Source organism: Dermacentor silvarum, chromosome 8, assembly GCF_013339745.2.
Source record: "Dermacentor silvarum isolate Dsil-2018 chromosome 8, BIME_Dsil_1.4, whole genome shotgun sequence".
NCBI classification, from domain to species: Eukaryota; Metazoa; Arthropoda; class Arachnida; order Ixodida; family Ixodidae; genus Dermacentor; species Dermacentor silvarum.
In genome coordinates this window covers 54,386,784-54,403,285 of record NC_051161.1, presented here as the reverse complement: position 1 = coordinate 54,403,285, position 16,502 = coordinate 54,386,784, and the positions used below count along the sequence as shown (strand labels likewise).

Genomic DNA, 16,502 nt, shown 5'->3' with positions numbered 1-16,502 from the left:
TTTCTTATAGCAGCCAACCTGGCGCCGAGCCCAGTGCAGTTCTTTCACCGCGGCGACACGATGCTTTAACGCGAACCACCACAACCGGCACACAGGTACCACAATAATTCGGCGACGCAAATACAACGACGCATTCAAGATCGGAGAGACAACGCTAGCGCCCTTTTATATTACGGGTCCGCCTACACCGCGCCCCCATCCTTCTCATCGTTCTTATTATTTTTTTTCTTTTTTTTTTTTCCCGAGAGCGACCGTTCGGTCCGGAGCTTGTCCGTCGGCCTATCTCGACGACTGACCGCGCGAGCGATCTAGAGCGACCGCGAAAAGTGCTCCTCCCCCACACACTGCCTACTTGTGTGCAACGACGCGCCTTTGGGCAGTCGAGCTTGCGGCTGACCTCTGCAAATGCGCTGCTGTCTTTTTCGCGAACAGTGTATACTTATACGCGAAGCGAAATTTGTGATCCCGTGGACAGTATATTAGTATATGGCTGAGCGGAGTTCGGCGTCCGTATTTTCTCCTACGGAACGTGGACATCTTTTTCACGTTTCGCCTTTTGGCATGTATACGTAGAGTTTTTTCAAGCACCGTGTGTACTACCCTGAACAGGCGTTTCCGCGATAAAGCCCATTTTCTTGTCCGTCTATGAATGTATATAACTTTAACTTCAGGACTGGATGCTGTCCAAATGTGGCTATGCGAACTTTCGAGTGCACTCGTCAATTTCGGTTTGCGCGTCTGAAATACGAAGTTCTTTTTTTTTTTTTTTTCCTTTTCTTTTCTTTTCTCCAGCGGGACTGTGGTCTGTGAACCTTTGCTGGGCAAAGTCCGTCAGGTTCTTCTTTCACGACGTGCCGCGGTGTACAACGCAGCTGACACTTATGACTGGGTCGCAGATAATCGACGGACCGACCATACGTTATGATCATCCCCAACGGACAGTATTAAGCACTTCCATAACCAGAAGGCTCTCATAAGTGTCGCGTACTTCCGATTGGACCGGAACAAGATTTCTAGTTTCCTGAGCCGGCACTGCAAAGGTTCGCTTCGTGTTCTGAATGAACTGACGCACGTACACCTTCGTGGAGATCATATGGCAATCATCATGCGCCTATATATTGTTTCGGTGCATTTGGACACGACCGTGCGGGCAAGTGAGAGAGACGAAGAAGTGGTAGACTGTCTATACAGAAGCTGTGACCTGCGCGTTTACGTACCACTAACTTTTCACATGTAAACAGTTGTATATACACGTTTGTACATCGGACTTCCTCTTCGTAACAATATATATAAGTTCACTGCCCGAAAAGGCATCTACCAGAGATCACCAGCTTACCGCTGTACCGTGCGAGCTGACTCCATCCTACGCCCGCAAATTTCCCTATCTTATCACACCATCTAATCTCCTGCCGTCCTCGTCTGCGTTTCCCTTACCTTGGCAGGCCATTCTGTCACTCTACAGGACCACCGATTATCTGGTCCCCGCAGTACGTGACCTGTCCACCTTCAACTTCTTCCTCCCAGAATATCGGCCAGCCCCGTTAACCCCTTCAGCGGCGACGTTGCTACTACTAATACTGCTCCCTACGCACACACAGTCCATGCTGTCGTCTTCCATTCTATTAACGCTACGCCTATTGTCGTAGCAGGTTATTTACTGCCCTCCAAGTGTCAAGTTTCGGAAGTTATATGCATATCCTCCTCAAACCCGAAGACAGCTAAGAGACAGTCGCGTTTCAAGTCGCTTCTTATTACCCCGACTGGTATATGCATGCTACAAACGTGAAAACCATTCTTTTTTTAATTTACACACCCAGGTTAGACGATGGATGCAGCATCTCCCACCGCTTCCGTATACAGTACTGCATGCATTCGATTCGATCCGCCGCGGTTGATCACTATACCTACGGCATTTCAGCTGCTCAGCAAGAGTTCGATACCCAGCTGCAGACCCGCGTTCCGACGGGGACAGCAGTAATGCAAGAATGCTCGTACCCTTTGATTTAGGTTTGCGCTGAGGGACCCCTCAGGAGGCCCAAATTGTTCCGGCCGGAGCACCTACACTACCGGCGTATCTCACACGCGTCGCTTCGGTATCAATAAACCCCACGATTTGAATTTGCTGCTCGAGTTGATCCTCGAAAGAAGCGCATGGCAATGTGTTTCTTTTGGCACACATATTCGTTTGCCATAGCTTACCTACAACATATACCCATATGTAAAGAAGACACCGCGGGCCACCCCCGGAAAACAATGCATCATGACGTACACAAGGGGTTTAACGATGACGGTAGAATCTTGAGTTGCAAGTTTGCGCCTGTGCTTGTCTCTTACTCTCTATGTAGACTTTAGTTCGCGCAGTTAAAAAAAAAAAATAATTTTTGCTAAGGATTACATACGACACAGTGTTATTTTGTCCCCCCACCTCTCCTCCCCGCCCCGGACAGAACTGTCTCGCAAGAGGAACGACCGAACAGCCCCATGGAACGGCGCCGCTCGGTCGTCTAGTTCGCCGACACGGCGAACACGGTCGCGCATTTTCCTGCTCGACGGCGTCGTTGCTGCTGCTTCCTACACGCACACACACGCACAGACACGCACGAGCTGAGAGAGAGAGAGCCCCTGGTTCGGTCGATCCGCGCTCCTTCCTTCGCTAGTGACCTGGCCCAATCATCGCGCCAGCGCACGAAGCCTCCTCCAGCCGGGTTTCTCGTTCGGCTGAGCTGCCGCTCAGCGCTTCGCGCTGGTCATCAAGGCGCCACAACAGTCGTTTTGTGTTTGGTGGCCCAACTTCTTCTGTTGTCCGCTCTTACACGAAGGCGAGGTCGGTCGTTTCTTTAGCGGGACGGCTATTTGACTCTCAAGGAAGTGTATAGAGACGGCATGCAGCTCAGTTATCTAAAGGGACATCAAACACCAACGCTATAATAAATTAGTTCAAACTGCGGTAAAGTGTGCTTTCCGAACACTTAATTCATGTGGCGAGAAAAACGTTTATTATTATCGAAGAAAAACATCCAACTCCCTTTCCAGTTTGAATTTCGAGCGGAAATCTCGGCGCCGATGACGTCAGTGTGACGGCATGGGTTTCGGATTTATAATACTTGTGTATGTGGGACGCCTTTTAAGCTCAGGAAACTTTTTTGTTTCGTGTTTCTTCTTTTTTTTAATGCGTGAGATTGAGCATTGGTTCCCTTAGAAAATACAGTGTGTAGTCCTTGTTCAACTGACTATAACGATTAACTGGACCCGAGTAAAGACGATGACGAATTCAATGACGTCATGCACGGAGAGACGGGTGCGAGTGAATAACTTCGGGACGGCGTCGCTGCCCGTCTTTCGATTACGCTTATTTTCTGACTTACGAAGCCGACTCACGTTAATTGAGAACGAGCTGTTACGCTATTGCAGAATCGTAATTTTACTAATAAAGCTAAATCAATGCGTCTTTACGACCAGAGGTGACGTCAACGTGGACGTTGAGGCCTGCGCTTCGTCCAGTGACAGACGTGCTACAGACGTCGTTTCTGAATGCTGCATGTTGCGCGTTGGACACACGCCGAAACTATAGTCTAAACGCGCGTTTCCGTTTACTTTTCCTTGCCTTACTTGCTTCTTCTTTTTTTCCAGAAGAAGCGAGGCTAACCAGTGCAAACGTGTCTCTCGCGTTCCCGAAGAAAATATGAAAGTTCATTATCACTGTGTTATTCAATAGTCTTGACTGACGAAGAACGACCATGGCGTCAGCAGCAGCGTGCGAGCGATCTGATGCGATGCGCATACGCCACAAGGCACAACTGTTTATAACGCATTATAGTACACATGCGAACCGTAGGGTCAACATGGACATTTAGGTCTGCTCGTACATCAATCAATGGTGGGCTCGGTCTGCGGGCGAGACGGGGGTCGGCGGTCTTTTCAGCGGGATATGTTGTATAACCGAGACGCCGAGCGCTCGAGATGCACACTGCAGCGCGCGAACGATCAGCCGCAAAATTTGTCGCGGTGCGTCGATCTGTAGGCTATACACACACAAAATACGAGGGATCAACCTAAACCGACGTTTAGACTTGCCCGCGAGCGAATCGTCCTACATTAAAGACCCGGGTTGCCGACGCTGTATCTCAGCTGCGTTTTCACGTAAAAGGAACAAGCCTGTAAAGGCGTCTTAACGTCCAGTTGTTTTATCTGGCTCAGTTTACCTTTTAACGCGACAGCGTTAAGGGCCCCGTGTCGCAGAAAATCCGGCGTCGGTGACGGCGTGGGCAAGCCGGCGTCGTTGGCGGAAATTATCCCGAAACACCCTGACTGCGCAGGCCCTCCGCGTGGCGCGAGGCGTTAGTGAAGAAGATTGAATTTCTCAAAATAAAATCCGTCAGAAAAATCGTAAAGCACGCCTTAACCACAAGCTACAGACGTGATAGCGTCGGATTGTAATGTGAATATACGAGAAAACATAATTCAGTTGCCGGGAAGCAGTGATAAGCAGCCAGGGATCTTTGAATGCTATCGTGTTCCACTTTTAAAAGGCGAAGCTTAAGCGTCCTCTATTTTTTTTTTTTTTTGTCACCTAGTTCGGACAGCCGATACGCGCACAAAACGTACTCCTGCACTTCCTTTGACACAATTAGCAAACAGAATAAATGCGAACAGAAATAAGGCAGCGATAACATTGCTAACTACACATGCTTCACTCTCAGCTACTGGCAAGCGTCGTAAACTATAGTGTTTTTTAACTGATCGCTTTTATAACCAGATATGCAGACGACCATATATATCGTGCATTCAAAGTTATACTTTCACCAACTTTTGTAACCAAACAAAAACTACGCCGTCTTAGCAAAATTACGTTTCCGTGGATGGCTTATGGTCCTCGATATAGCACTAATTATCGGCATAATTCGATAAAGTCCGGCAAACTTCATATGGCACGTAGTAACAGCAAACTTGAAGCCATATACAGTACATAAAGCATGCATGCCCATCGCCAGAAATTTGCAACGAGCAGCACTGCTGTTTTAGCTAACCAGCAACGAATTCTCACGCAGCCCAGATAAGTGTTAAGTGGACCCGCAGTGTACTTCACCACAAGTTCAGAGGTCGTGTCTCTCAAAAATGATGCCAAAGGGAGCATTTATACTAAGTGGATGTATGAATTCACTGCACTGTTCGGCTTCAGTAGCATAATTGGGGCATGTGCCTTAAAGCTAAAAATTACAATAATTCAGCTGTTTAAACTTTGTTAATCAGCTAACATCACAGTACGATTTGTCGTGCAAGTTATGAGCACCTGAAAGGTGAAACATTGCAGTGAACCAATAAAAGTGCATACACAACACACGCAGATCAAACGGCTATGTCACTCGTTTTGTTTAGTACCTCTAGCAAATCGTGTTCACAAAAAAAAAAAAAAACATTAGGCAAAAAAAAAAAGAAAAAAAAAACACGCCCGAGCAGGGGCTCGAACCCTGGACCGTTAGGTTAAAAGCCTAACGCTCTACCGACTGAGCTACCCGGGCCACCGAGAACTCCTCTCCTTATTCAACAAGTAATCTAAAGATACGAAAAATAAACACGTGACACAACCACCGAAGAATGAATGTGTGTGCACATAATTTCGAGAGCCGTTTTATCAGACGTGTTGTACGCTTTCTTAGTTTTTGTACCCCGTTCCCTCTACGAAGCGCAACCTCCCTCCCTCTTCTCTCTCTCTCATCGAGAACTGGGCTGCCGCTGCTCAGTCCTTCGCCGTAAAGGGAGCCGACTGATTCGGGAGCCGAACGCGAAATGTAGTGGGAAATTGGTTTACTTGGCGCCCATTCATTGCGCTAACTACTGCTGAGAAAGCACTGAGAAACGAAAAGACCCCACGCGACCGGAACGACCGAGCGCCCTCCTGCAACCAGATTAGCCGCGACGCAGGCCGCAGCGCCGTCTGCTAGCAGCAGCCGTGCACGACCTACGAGATATGCGCCGCGCTCGGTGCCAATCTCGGAGTCAACAAAAACTAGCGAGGAGGAGAAGGCGAGCGCCGCTGGCAGCCGCCACCGCTGCCAACGCCGAGAAGCAAACTGCGTAGTCGGCGCGACAGACGAGTCCACGCCCCCCCCCCCCTCTCTGGTTCTCTCAACTCGACGAGGAATCGAGGGAGAAAAACTCGCCACCGACGACGCACCAACTCGCATTCTGTCGACCCCCTGTCGTGCACAAAAAACACGCTTAGCTCTCTTCGAATCGTCTCCGCTGCCTATCCCTGCCTTCGACAGCCGTATGGCGGAGAGCGTAGTCGCACAAAAAAGGCAAGCGGAACGCGGTTCGTAATAAACAAGCATGTTTCCCCTTTCGTAAGGGAAGCAGATATATTTGTCTGTGCAGAGGGTATGGGTTCATCTTCGACCCTCTCTGCAAAATGCTGCAGGTGTTTTTTCTCTTAGTTCCGATATATTACAGCCTTCGACGAGACTGCGCTAACGTGCCGTGAACGAACGCGGCACTGCGCAAGTATAAGCAGAGAGCATTTATTTGGGCCTATCGGCGCGTACGCGGGTGACGACACAGCGCCTTTGAACAGGATATAGAGCAGACGACAAACACGAGCAGACGTGAGCCGTCTGCTTTATGTTCATTCAAAAATGCAGTTTCTTTCTAAGGTTCGGCCAACGCTTAGACACGGCTCGGCCACCTAACTGAAATTTGTCATTGCCTATTCAGAATAGCCATATCTCTCACATTAGTCGCATTGCACTGAATTTCCGGTCAATCGGTCGCCTTTCTCTGACGAACACCACTAAGCACCGTCCCGGACGTATACGCTTGGTGCAAAAAGCGCAGGATAATGGAACAAACCAACATGAACCGACAACTCGAACAGGCCTGCGACATCCGTATGACCTTTTATCTTTCCTCTCTCCCCTCCGGTTCCGTAATAGAAGCAGCTGGTGTTAGCTTGTCTAGAACGCGCACGTCTTTTTTTTTTTTTTTTTTAATCTCTCTCTCCACTTAGCGTGCCCTCGGCCTACATTTGAATTCGCGACGCAATGCGAGTCTCTGGCTTATCAAAACCTAAAGACCGAGAGAACGCAAGAGCTCGAATTTCAGGCTGACGCGAAGGGGCGATGTCCAATCGACGGCGTATTAACTGTTTTTTCTGCGAGCTGCATTTTAATGGGCGAGAACGGCCTCATCGGGGATGGAATGCACGAAGCGGTCCCTTAACTATATATAAAGCGGGGGACTCGCTGGCCCACTATAGGGCTGGCGCGAGCTATTGCTAGAGAAGTTTTAGAGCAGTTTCTAGTGCCTCTTCAGGCAGTCTACGCACTCCACGCTACCAGACGCGTCTTACGCGCCGTTTTGCCTTGGCCATGTACCACCGCCGGCCGCACAAACACGCTCTCAACCCTTGCACTTTTCTCTCCTGTTAGTCCATTTCGCCGAGGTGCCGTTAAACACAAAAGGAAATCGCCCACTAATATCGCTGATCTTACTCGCACTCCTCACGCTCAATAATCACGGGATGCTTTAATAAATAATCGATCCAAATAGAACGCAAGCGATCAAAGGAAGCCGACCGCTGTGTTCAACGTCATTTTGAAAAACCGAAGCCTGGCATCATCTCCGGTTCTCGCATAAACGCTGCAGAAATTTCCTCGATTTGTAGCACGTTTTGAAGGTACTTGAACTTAGAGCCGCTGCGTAACCCGATTCTGATTTTTGTTTCCACTGTGTTTCAAGAACGCACACCGCACGACTCGAACGGCGAGCCAACGTTTTCGGCGAGCAGTCCATTACGTCATAACATATCGGCCGACGCTCGCGAAGTTTAGTGTCGTATCCACGCACGTGTTTTCCTCGTCGCCGTTTAAGTCGTGCCCCTAAAACTGCCAGTCACTAGTTTTATAAAGATGATTAAGTACACTTGAAACGTCGGGAGGTTAATGCAAAGGCCGTTAGACGCATTTAACCTAAAAGCATTTATTGGCGAGCGCTTACGTAAAGGTCAAAGCGGATCATGAAGTGGCATTAGGAAGATTAGCTAGTGCTTCCGTATGGTAACTCTATGATTAGCGTTCGACGGCTCTTTTGTGCGTAGTTTCACTGAAGCGGTTAGAAATAGGAACACGTACAGCCGACGCGGGAGTTGTGTAACGCAAAACAAAATAAATAAACAAGTGAAACGGGTAAAAAACGTCTCGTCTTCTCCGGTGCTTGCTGCTATAATCCCGTTTGCTGCTATAAAGAAACTCTTTTTTTTTTTTTTAGACGACAAATCAAATTACAATTTCATCGCTCGAGAAGATCCGGCCCCCACCCCACTCCGCACAAGCAGAACATATATAATTCAATCCAATTTGGGCGCGGATTCCCGCATATCAACGCTACTGAAACCGCAGACCCAGCCTTTTCCTTTAACATTAATTTGGCTCCCGACCCCCACTGTTCAATTCTGCCCCCCCCCCCCCCCTATTTTTTTTTTTTTTCGAAAACGAAACGCGACGGAAAATTAAACGTAGTAGTGCGAACAATGGAAGCCCTAATCACGCCTACTACGCCTCTTGATGAAAAGAAAACGAACATACGCGAGGAGGAGGGTCCGCCCCTCCCCACCGCCTTCCCTCGCGTCATCCTACAAAGGCGTGGCGTATGTATAGCCTTCCTACGCACAAGTTGCGAAAGAACTTATCGCGCCTCGAGAACCGCGTTGCGGAACAGCGACGCCCGCGCCCGAAAGAGGTATATAGTTTATATACTACAGGCCTCCATATTGTGTGGCACGCCATCAGCGGTGCGAAGCGAACGAACGAGTTGCGTAGTAGAGTGCGCACGCCGACTAGGCCCTCAAACGGCCGAAGCCGTCCGTCCTTCTCTTTATTTTTTTCTGCTTTCCGTGTTTTCCTCTACACAACCAGCAGTATAGCCCCCCTTCCCCGCAGCGTACGACAAAGAGTTGCTCGCTTTCCTAGACTCTGTCTCATCCGGAACCGCAGTGCTGTAGCGCGCCATTGTGTATACATACATACGCGACGGGGGCATTAGCTTTTTCTTTTTTTTTTTTCTTTTCTTTCATTTTTTTTTTTCCTCCGAGCTTTCCGGCGAACGCGCCGCCGTTAGTAGAAGCCATTGTCTCAACGAAACGACGACGGAGAGTCACCGTTACGAAAGTCGGCGGGAGGAGGAGAGCTATAGTGTCATTGAGGCCTCGTCTAGCACGCTTAAGCGACGCATTTTCGAGATCATGGGACGTCAGGGTAGCCAAAGAGCCGCGGGAACAGCTACGGAGTGTCTTCCTCAAAGCTTCACGGCGGGGCGGAGGGGGGCGCTGCTGTTCCTTACTCGGGTACGATAAATGCGCAGTTGAGACTCGTGTGTGCCCGCTCCATCAGGGCACTGTGAGTTAATCTACTGATCTGCCACTCCCCACAGGTAGGTTGACTAGACCCGGTTGCCATGAAGAAAACGGTGACCGCGGTGTTTCTGTGTACTCTGCCGATCACGGCTGAGCGTGAACAGCTTTCAAGAAAGGATAACCCCATGTTTCAACTCTGTTTTCACTATACGAGCAACTCTTTCCACACGAACGTGTGTGTGTGTGTGTGTGTGTGTGTGTGTGTGTGTGTGTGTGTGTGTGTGTGTGTGTGTGTGTGTGTGTGTGTGTGTGTGTGTGTGTGTGTGTGTGTGTCCTGGATACTAATTAGGTGTTCACGCTAAATGTGATTGGTGGTGCTCGCACCGCGCGCTGCGGGGGCAATCGTAAAGCGGAAATCACGCACGCGCGCACTGACTCGGACTTGGCTTCGAGATCGTGTTCGTTTCCTACGATTTCTTGTCCTTGCAACTTCCCGCCATGATTTGTAGCGCTACCAAAACTTTTGACGAATTTGGCCGGCGTGGCTGCCGTCAGATGGCCGGCATCAACGCGTCCGTTAAATATACGCCGCGTGATGGTGATGTAATCGCGACCGAAAACGTGGTTTTTGTGCGAATGCATCTTACAGCAACATATGGCCTACACGCTACATATCCGGCGGGGACTCTGTCGCCTATGCGGTTTGAAGAACTCCGAATAACAGCATACACAGGCTATACTCAATACTTCACGCAAGGAACGTCAATTTCAGAACCTACGAGCTTGCTTTTATGTATTTTCGACTAAATGGAAGCGCTTTGATTCGTCAAGCTGTCGTTATCGGCAAGTTTTCTTTCTTTTCGTTGATCTCCAGTGGGGTAAGCGTATATAAGGCGTGACATCGGCGTAGATACATACACCTATACTTGGATGGCTGGCGAAAATACTGCCTGTGCCGCATTCGCTATGCGTAGGACGCGGTCACGACGAGGCCTTCGCTATAGGTGTACTATTCTTATAGCGACGCCCTAGCAGTTACGGCCCCGCGAGTCTTTTCATCGAACAACCGTCGCTTTCGTTCGAGCGTGCAGTCACGTCGCCATAAGCGCCACTATAGATGAATAGAGCAAGTATAGCGGTTTGTCACGACTCTACTTAAGTCGTATAGCTATTGGGCTTGATTAGTTATGAGCTTGGAGTTTTCCACATCTAAGAAGTTCGTAGCGTCGCGAGCTCGGGATATTGAGCTGTGTCGTAATCAAGGAGGCTTTAAAAAAAAATTTTAAAAAATTGCTCGAGTGGAGCTGTCATCTCAAACGTGAAGCCGGAGCTCCGCCATCTTATCATACGCACAAAAAAACGTTACCAAATAGCGGGGCATACACGAAGCGCTTTCTTCCCACTCTTTCCTATTTAGGATGGTTAATTTAGCCATAGTACAGCTATCGTTCAACGTCTTTCTTTCTGTCACCGGTTTCAGAAGGAACCCTCTAAACGTCTTTTGAAGTTCCATGGATATGAACACGCAGCCAAAGGTAACCTTTTAGGCAAACACTTCGAGCTTTTACTTTCAAATTAGGCTATCTGCAATAAGTCATCAAAAAGACCTGAGCTGTGAGCAGACTTCAGCTGTAGCGGCCGTCTTTTGGGATAAAAGTATAAACAAACTCTGGCTTCACTTATGCTGGTAAGAAACTACGGAGGCTGCCACTATAGCATTTTTTTTTTTTTAACTCCTTGGTCGGAATAACCCGTTCCCAGCTGCAAGGCTGGTCCGAGTTCAAGATATACGATAATGGAAACATTCTAAAGCTGCCTATATATATTTTTTTCGTCTCCTTTCCTCTCCCGTATTCAAAAACTAGCATACACATCCGCACAAACGAAACAGTTGGCTGACGATCGTCTACAGGAAAGCTCTCGCTGCTGATGACGTGAACGTAACGAGCGCCTATACAGTATGCTTTCGACGTTCTATTCCGGCGTTAACAACAGTTACACTGACGTCGTTCGCGAGCCTGTACTATATCGTCACGTGAACTTTTCAGCGATGCAAGAAGCTGTGAACCGCACTGAACCGACAACAGAGTCGCGATCAGCTTCCAACACAGTTCTCGTCTCATTGTACGCCGATACAGCTTTGAAACGTGCATACAACGCAAGTGTTACGTTAACGGAGGCGACCCAGTCGTCAAGCGACGATAGCAGTTTACTAGAACTATACGATCCTTCTGTGACATTATAAAGCGCGAAAATACCGTCACACTAGGCTAGTGCACAAACATGAAACATCTCGCACGACCGGAATGCTATTTGAAATTACCTGGTTCCTTCCAGTACCTTCTTGGAGCATTATCTTTCTTTTTTTTATTTTTTTTTTTCAGTGACCCGCCGTGGTTGCTTAGCTGTCATGGTTTTGGGCTGCTAAGCACCAGGTCGCGGGATCGAATCCCGGCCACGCTTCGATGCGTTGAAAACGCCAGAGTACTTAGATTTAGGTGCACGTTAAAAAAACCCCAGGTGGCCGAAATTAGTCCGGAGTCACCCACTGCGGCGTGCCTCATAATCAGATGGTGGTTTTGGCACGTAAAACCCCCCGTAATTTATTTTACACGTTTACAGCGACGCAACCACGGCAACGCGCTTTTGAATTTACTGCAATTTTCAAATGGGCGCCTGTTACGCGAGCAGCGTGGCCCGAGTTGGACGTGCGTGACATTGTATTGTAACGGACCACCCGGATATTAATAAACAGCGGTACAACAAGAGAATGTCGTTGGAGCAAATATTACGCGACTTCGTCGCGGCTTGTCGAAACGATGCTCTCTCTGCTCCAGCGATAGCTTTTGTCCGACCACTATCGCGTCTCCATCCTCCTGTGAACCTTTCTCGCTTGGCTTTCACTCGAAAACGAGCGACTTGGAAAAGTTAATATAACTAGTGCTCTTCTCATTTCTTTTCCGCGTGTGATGAGGTATATTACCCGGCACCCTTGCCCATAAGGCCTCGCTTGGCGCGTCGTTTTGGCCGGCGCTGCAGTTGCCCCCCCAGAGTGCTGCGAGCCCCCTTCCCTTTCTGGTGGCAGGCCATGCGTGGCAGGATGGAATGCGACCATCGCGTGGTTGTGCGAGCTGCCTCCTCCGGCCCCCACGGAGAGTAGTCGAGAATGAGGCTCAGCAGGCCGGCGTTGCGCTGCCTCTGGGAGGGAGGGGGTTGGGTGGAGGGAACCTGGGGTCCGCCAGCACCACAGCTCGGGCCCCCACGGCTCGAACACTCTCTCTCTCCCCGCACCTGGCAGCAGCAAAGACAGAGGGGAGGGGCATCAGTGCCCGGCCCTAGGTACTTTCTCTATCATTTTCTCCCCTGCTGGCGATGCTGTTACGTTTGGCCGAGCGAGGCTACAGGGATTGTCGGGTCAGAAGATACGAACTCGGGGGAACATGGAAAGCAACTTATACACACGTCTTCTGAGCCGGCCTGTAGCCTTTCTCGGCCGAACGTGACAATGCACAGCTGCCGTGACACCTAAAACCCGAACAATCCCGCCTCCCCCATATAACACCTCTGATCTAACGCGTTTTGCCGGAAAATTGCCTCAATTAGCAGCAAGCAGAGAGAGCTGTGTTTTGGTTAAGTGTGACGGCGGCTGTACAGTGCATGCCAGAAATTAACTAGGAAGGCGAACACATGCTCCAGCCCACCGGCACGTTCACACAGGTCAGGCTGCAAAAGGAAACCTGCAGCTTGCACTAGATATCTCACCAAATTCGTCATGCACCGGCTGCTGTTGGTCGTGGGAACACTGCCAACGGCTAAAGCGGTGTGGAATTTTGCTCAAATGCCAGCTCGGCGTTTGCTGGTAGAACACTGCTGGACCTACAAGCAGCAAACGTCAACGTTCGCTTTTCTTATGCGAGATCCAAGAGATCTTGCAAAATCAACCGGATTCGCTTGTGTTGAACTTTGTAGTTTTTGTCGTATCGCATATCTAACAAGCACCAGGCTGCGGCATTGATGGATCGCTTCAACAAGTAGGAATAAAAAGAAATGTTAAGGTGACCAAACGGGCCTCCAACTTCACTACTCCCAACTCACCTATGAGGCACTAACTAGAGCCGCAACCTGGCGCATAAAGCCACATGGAAACTGGTCGGTTAAAGCCGACAAAGGCTCCTGTGGTGCTCCTTATTGTATGTACAGTGCCCAGATACATATTATGGATGTTAAGGAGAGTACTCCGTGTGCGAGCTTCAGAAACGGGCAAAAATAAGCACCGTTTTGAAGAAATAATTTCGGAAACAAAATAAGACAAGATCGAGTGCTGTTTTGGTGGCAATTGGTCCACGTTTTTTTTTCTCTCTCTCTTCAGTCGTTTTTTTTTTTTCGCTTCATTTTTCTTTTAATGAGCGATGCAGCATCTTCGATGAATGATGAGCTGCCCAAGGGAAAAAAAATAAAGAAAGAAGAAAAGAAAAACTCGTATGTACAGGACTAGACCGGGATAGCGGGTGACGCTTACCGCCGACTGCCAAAAACAGCAGCAGCCGAACAGAAAAATGTTTAAATAATATACAAAAATAAAAAAAAGTGCTTCCCCGTAGGGGAAAAGTATCTACAGACAGCGGACGCGGCCCCTGAAAACGCGAACTAGGGCCGGCTCTCTTCAACTTCGGCACCTTCGGGGTCCTCGCCGCTGTCCTCCTCTTCGTGACCACTGTCATCGGACTCCTCGTTATCACCACTCTCTTCCTCCTCGTCCTGGTGATCGGCGCACTGGTCACTGTCGTCGTCGTGGCCGGAGCTCGAAGAGGACGACGTGGTGGTGGTGGTTAGACTGGACGTAGCCGCGGAGCGCAACGTGACGTTCAACTTCAACAGCGCCTGGTTCTCGTCCTGCAACCGCAGGAGCTGCCGCTGAAGCTCTTCGAGACAGTTCTGCGGGTCCAACTTGTGCAGCTCGTCGCAGAGTTCGGTGGCGCGACGCTCGAGCGCCGTGTACCTCTCCAGCACTTCGGCACGCGACAACCGCATGAGTTCGTCGAAGCGCGCGTTGCTGTACACCGCCTCGAAGTCCTTCTCGTAAAACTCGGCGATGTTGTCGTAGTCGAGGTACTCGTAGTCCTCGCCGGCCGGGAACCACGACTGCGGCTGCCCCTCTTCGCCGGACTCGTCCGTATGCGTGCCGTACTGGTGGTGGTAGTGGTGGCCAGACGACGCTCGAACGTCGTCTGCTCCAAGCGCACAGCCGCCGTCCGTGCGCGGCACACCGTTGGGGTAGGCCGCCTCGAAGCTTTGGTACAGGGCGCAGTTCTCGTGGTCGTCGATGATGAACTGCGTGAAATTGGCAGGAGCCTTGGGCACTTCGCGGGGTCGAATCATGACCTCCTTCTTGCGCCGCTTGGCCGGACTCCGTTTCGTGGGGCTAGCGGCATCGGACGACGATAGCACGGCGTCCGGATCGTCGCGGCCTTGACGGCGCTTCTTGCCGCGACGTCTCTTGCGGTGCTTGCCGGCGGGCACGACGAGAGTCTCGCTTCCGGCGGGCTCGGTAGTAGCGACCGTCATCTCTTTGTCTAAAGTCATCGGCGGGTCCGCCGTTCCGTTGAGGGACAGGGACGGAGCGTTCGCAACACAAGCGATCATTCGGCGCTAACTATTTCCAAGGTTGATCGCAAAGCGTTAATACGGGTCACTATAAAGTGCACAACACGGTATTCAGGGGGGGACCAGCCGCTTAGCAGCGGGCACGCGACTCCCGATAAAAGTCACGCGAGCAACCTGCAAAGGCAACGCGAGAGAGAAAGGCGTATCACCTTGGTGTGACTCGAAGAGTAGGCCGGGCCGATCACAATCCCCCGTCCTTCGCTGCTTCGGCAGACGACAAACTCGCAGATGCGGCCCTCGTTCGTGATGCAGTCACCCTTCAACGTAGTGGTGGTTCGATCCCAAAGCACGCGGCACTTCCTCGCCGTCGATCAGCCTTCCTGCCACCGTGAATTGTCTTTGAAGCAGTCCGTTGACAGAAAACGCACGAGAAACGTAAAACGTGAAGAGGAGCGCTGCTGCGACATGCCCAAGCCAGAACCAAACGCTCAACTGACGTCCCTTGCCAGGATGACGTCGTACTTATAACCTTGGTTACGTCACTGCTACGGAGGTCTCGCCGACCAATGGCGGCGCGCTGGATATATTGGGCGCTCCGACAGGGCGGCATAATAAAGGGAAAGGGCGGAGAACGTTCGCTTTTTGTTTTTAGTTTCCTTTCTTTTGCCGCTTGTGCTGGCTCGCGCATGCCACGAAGCCAACGCAGACGTTGTAAATACGACCGACGCTTCGAATTTGGCGTCTTGAACCAAGGGTTTGGCGTGTCTGAATTCTTCGCTTACATTTCGTTTTACCGTTATTTTTTTTTGTGTGTGGTTGCTCTGCACTTTGCTCGCGCTGGCGTCAGCAGCACCGTAGCGGGGCCACAGCTGATACCAAACGTCTCAACGAACGAGACGTGCGTCCTTTTCGTTTTTACCCGCCGAGATGCTATGTTCCGCGAGCGAAATTGCGGGCATTAGGAAACGAGCTCTGAATAGAAAAACAAGAACACACCATGTAATTGTAACGATCCCTTGCTAGGTGGGAAAACATAGTGAACGTTACTTGATTAATCGAGCTACGTGCGACTTTGTACGAATGCAAGAAGTGTAGAGCCTTGACTTTCGAATTTATAGGGTCAACGTTGAATTTTCGCTTAGAACCCTCTACCGTGGCATCTATCCTGGCGGTAAACTGACACGCCCAAGCCTTGCCCCCTTTTTGCATTTTATGTCGAGCAGCTAGGTTCGAAGCTCGCTCGCGATGAGAACATCGGTTCCCCCAAACGATATCGATGGTAATAAAATCGTTGTGTCTTCAGTGAGGGACACGAAATGTAGTTCCAAGAATTCAGAACAACCCATAAACTGAACGCACAGATACAGAGCGCTGCGCAGACAAGGGCGACAGGGTTGAATACATTTGTCACGCGAGTTGATTACTCAAGCCCTCTAGCGGCGGACTAATTTTACCTTTTATTTAAAAGTTGTAATATTCATTTTTTTATTTATTAGTTCACATTTACTTTATATAAAGTGTTTTTGGGAAGTAAAAGTAAATTATGTGTGAC

At 49.9% G+C, this 16,502-nt stretch overlaps 1 protein-coding gene, 1 long non-coding RNA gene and 1 other non-coding gene across 3 annotated transcripts; all 3 read right to left on the bottom strand.

Annotated features, from left to right (window-relative positions):
* Positions 1-5,446: 5,446 nt before the first annotated feature.
* Trnak-uuu (transfer RNA lysine (anticodon UUU)) lies at positions 5,447-5,519 on the bottom strand. The gene has a single exon. It is a non-coding gene; the product is annotated as a tRNA-Lys (tRNA).
* Positions 5,520-11,698: 6,179 nt separating this feature from the next.
* LOC119461264 (uncharacterized) lies at positions 11,699-16,229 on the bottom strand. The gene is made up of 2 exons (XR_005193954.2): positions 15,160-16,229; positions 11,699-12,637 (listed from the first exon to the last, which is right to left on the bottom strand). It is a non-coding gene; the product is annotated as an uncharacterized LOC119461264 (long non-coding RNA).
* LOC119461263 (protein HEXIM1) lies at positions 13,666-15,165 on the bottom strand. The gene has a single exon (XM_037722495.2). The coding sequence runs from the start codon at positions 14,987-14,989 to the stop codon at positions 13,994-13,996; it is 996 nt and encodes a 331-aa protein (XP_037578423.1). The 5' UTR covers positions 14,990-15,165; the 3' UTR covers positions 13,666-13,993.
* Positions 16,230-16,502: the final 273 nt, after the last annotated feature.

What these genes read in the sequence shown, in the direction of transcription:
- LOC119461263 (XM_037722495.2), bottom strand. Translation starts at nt 14,989, where the DNA reads ATGATCGCTTGTGTTGCGAACGCTCCGTCCCTGTCCCTCAACGGAACG.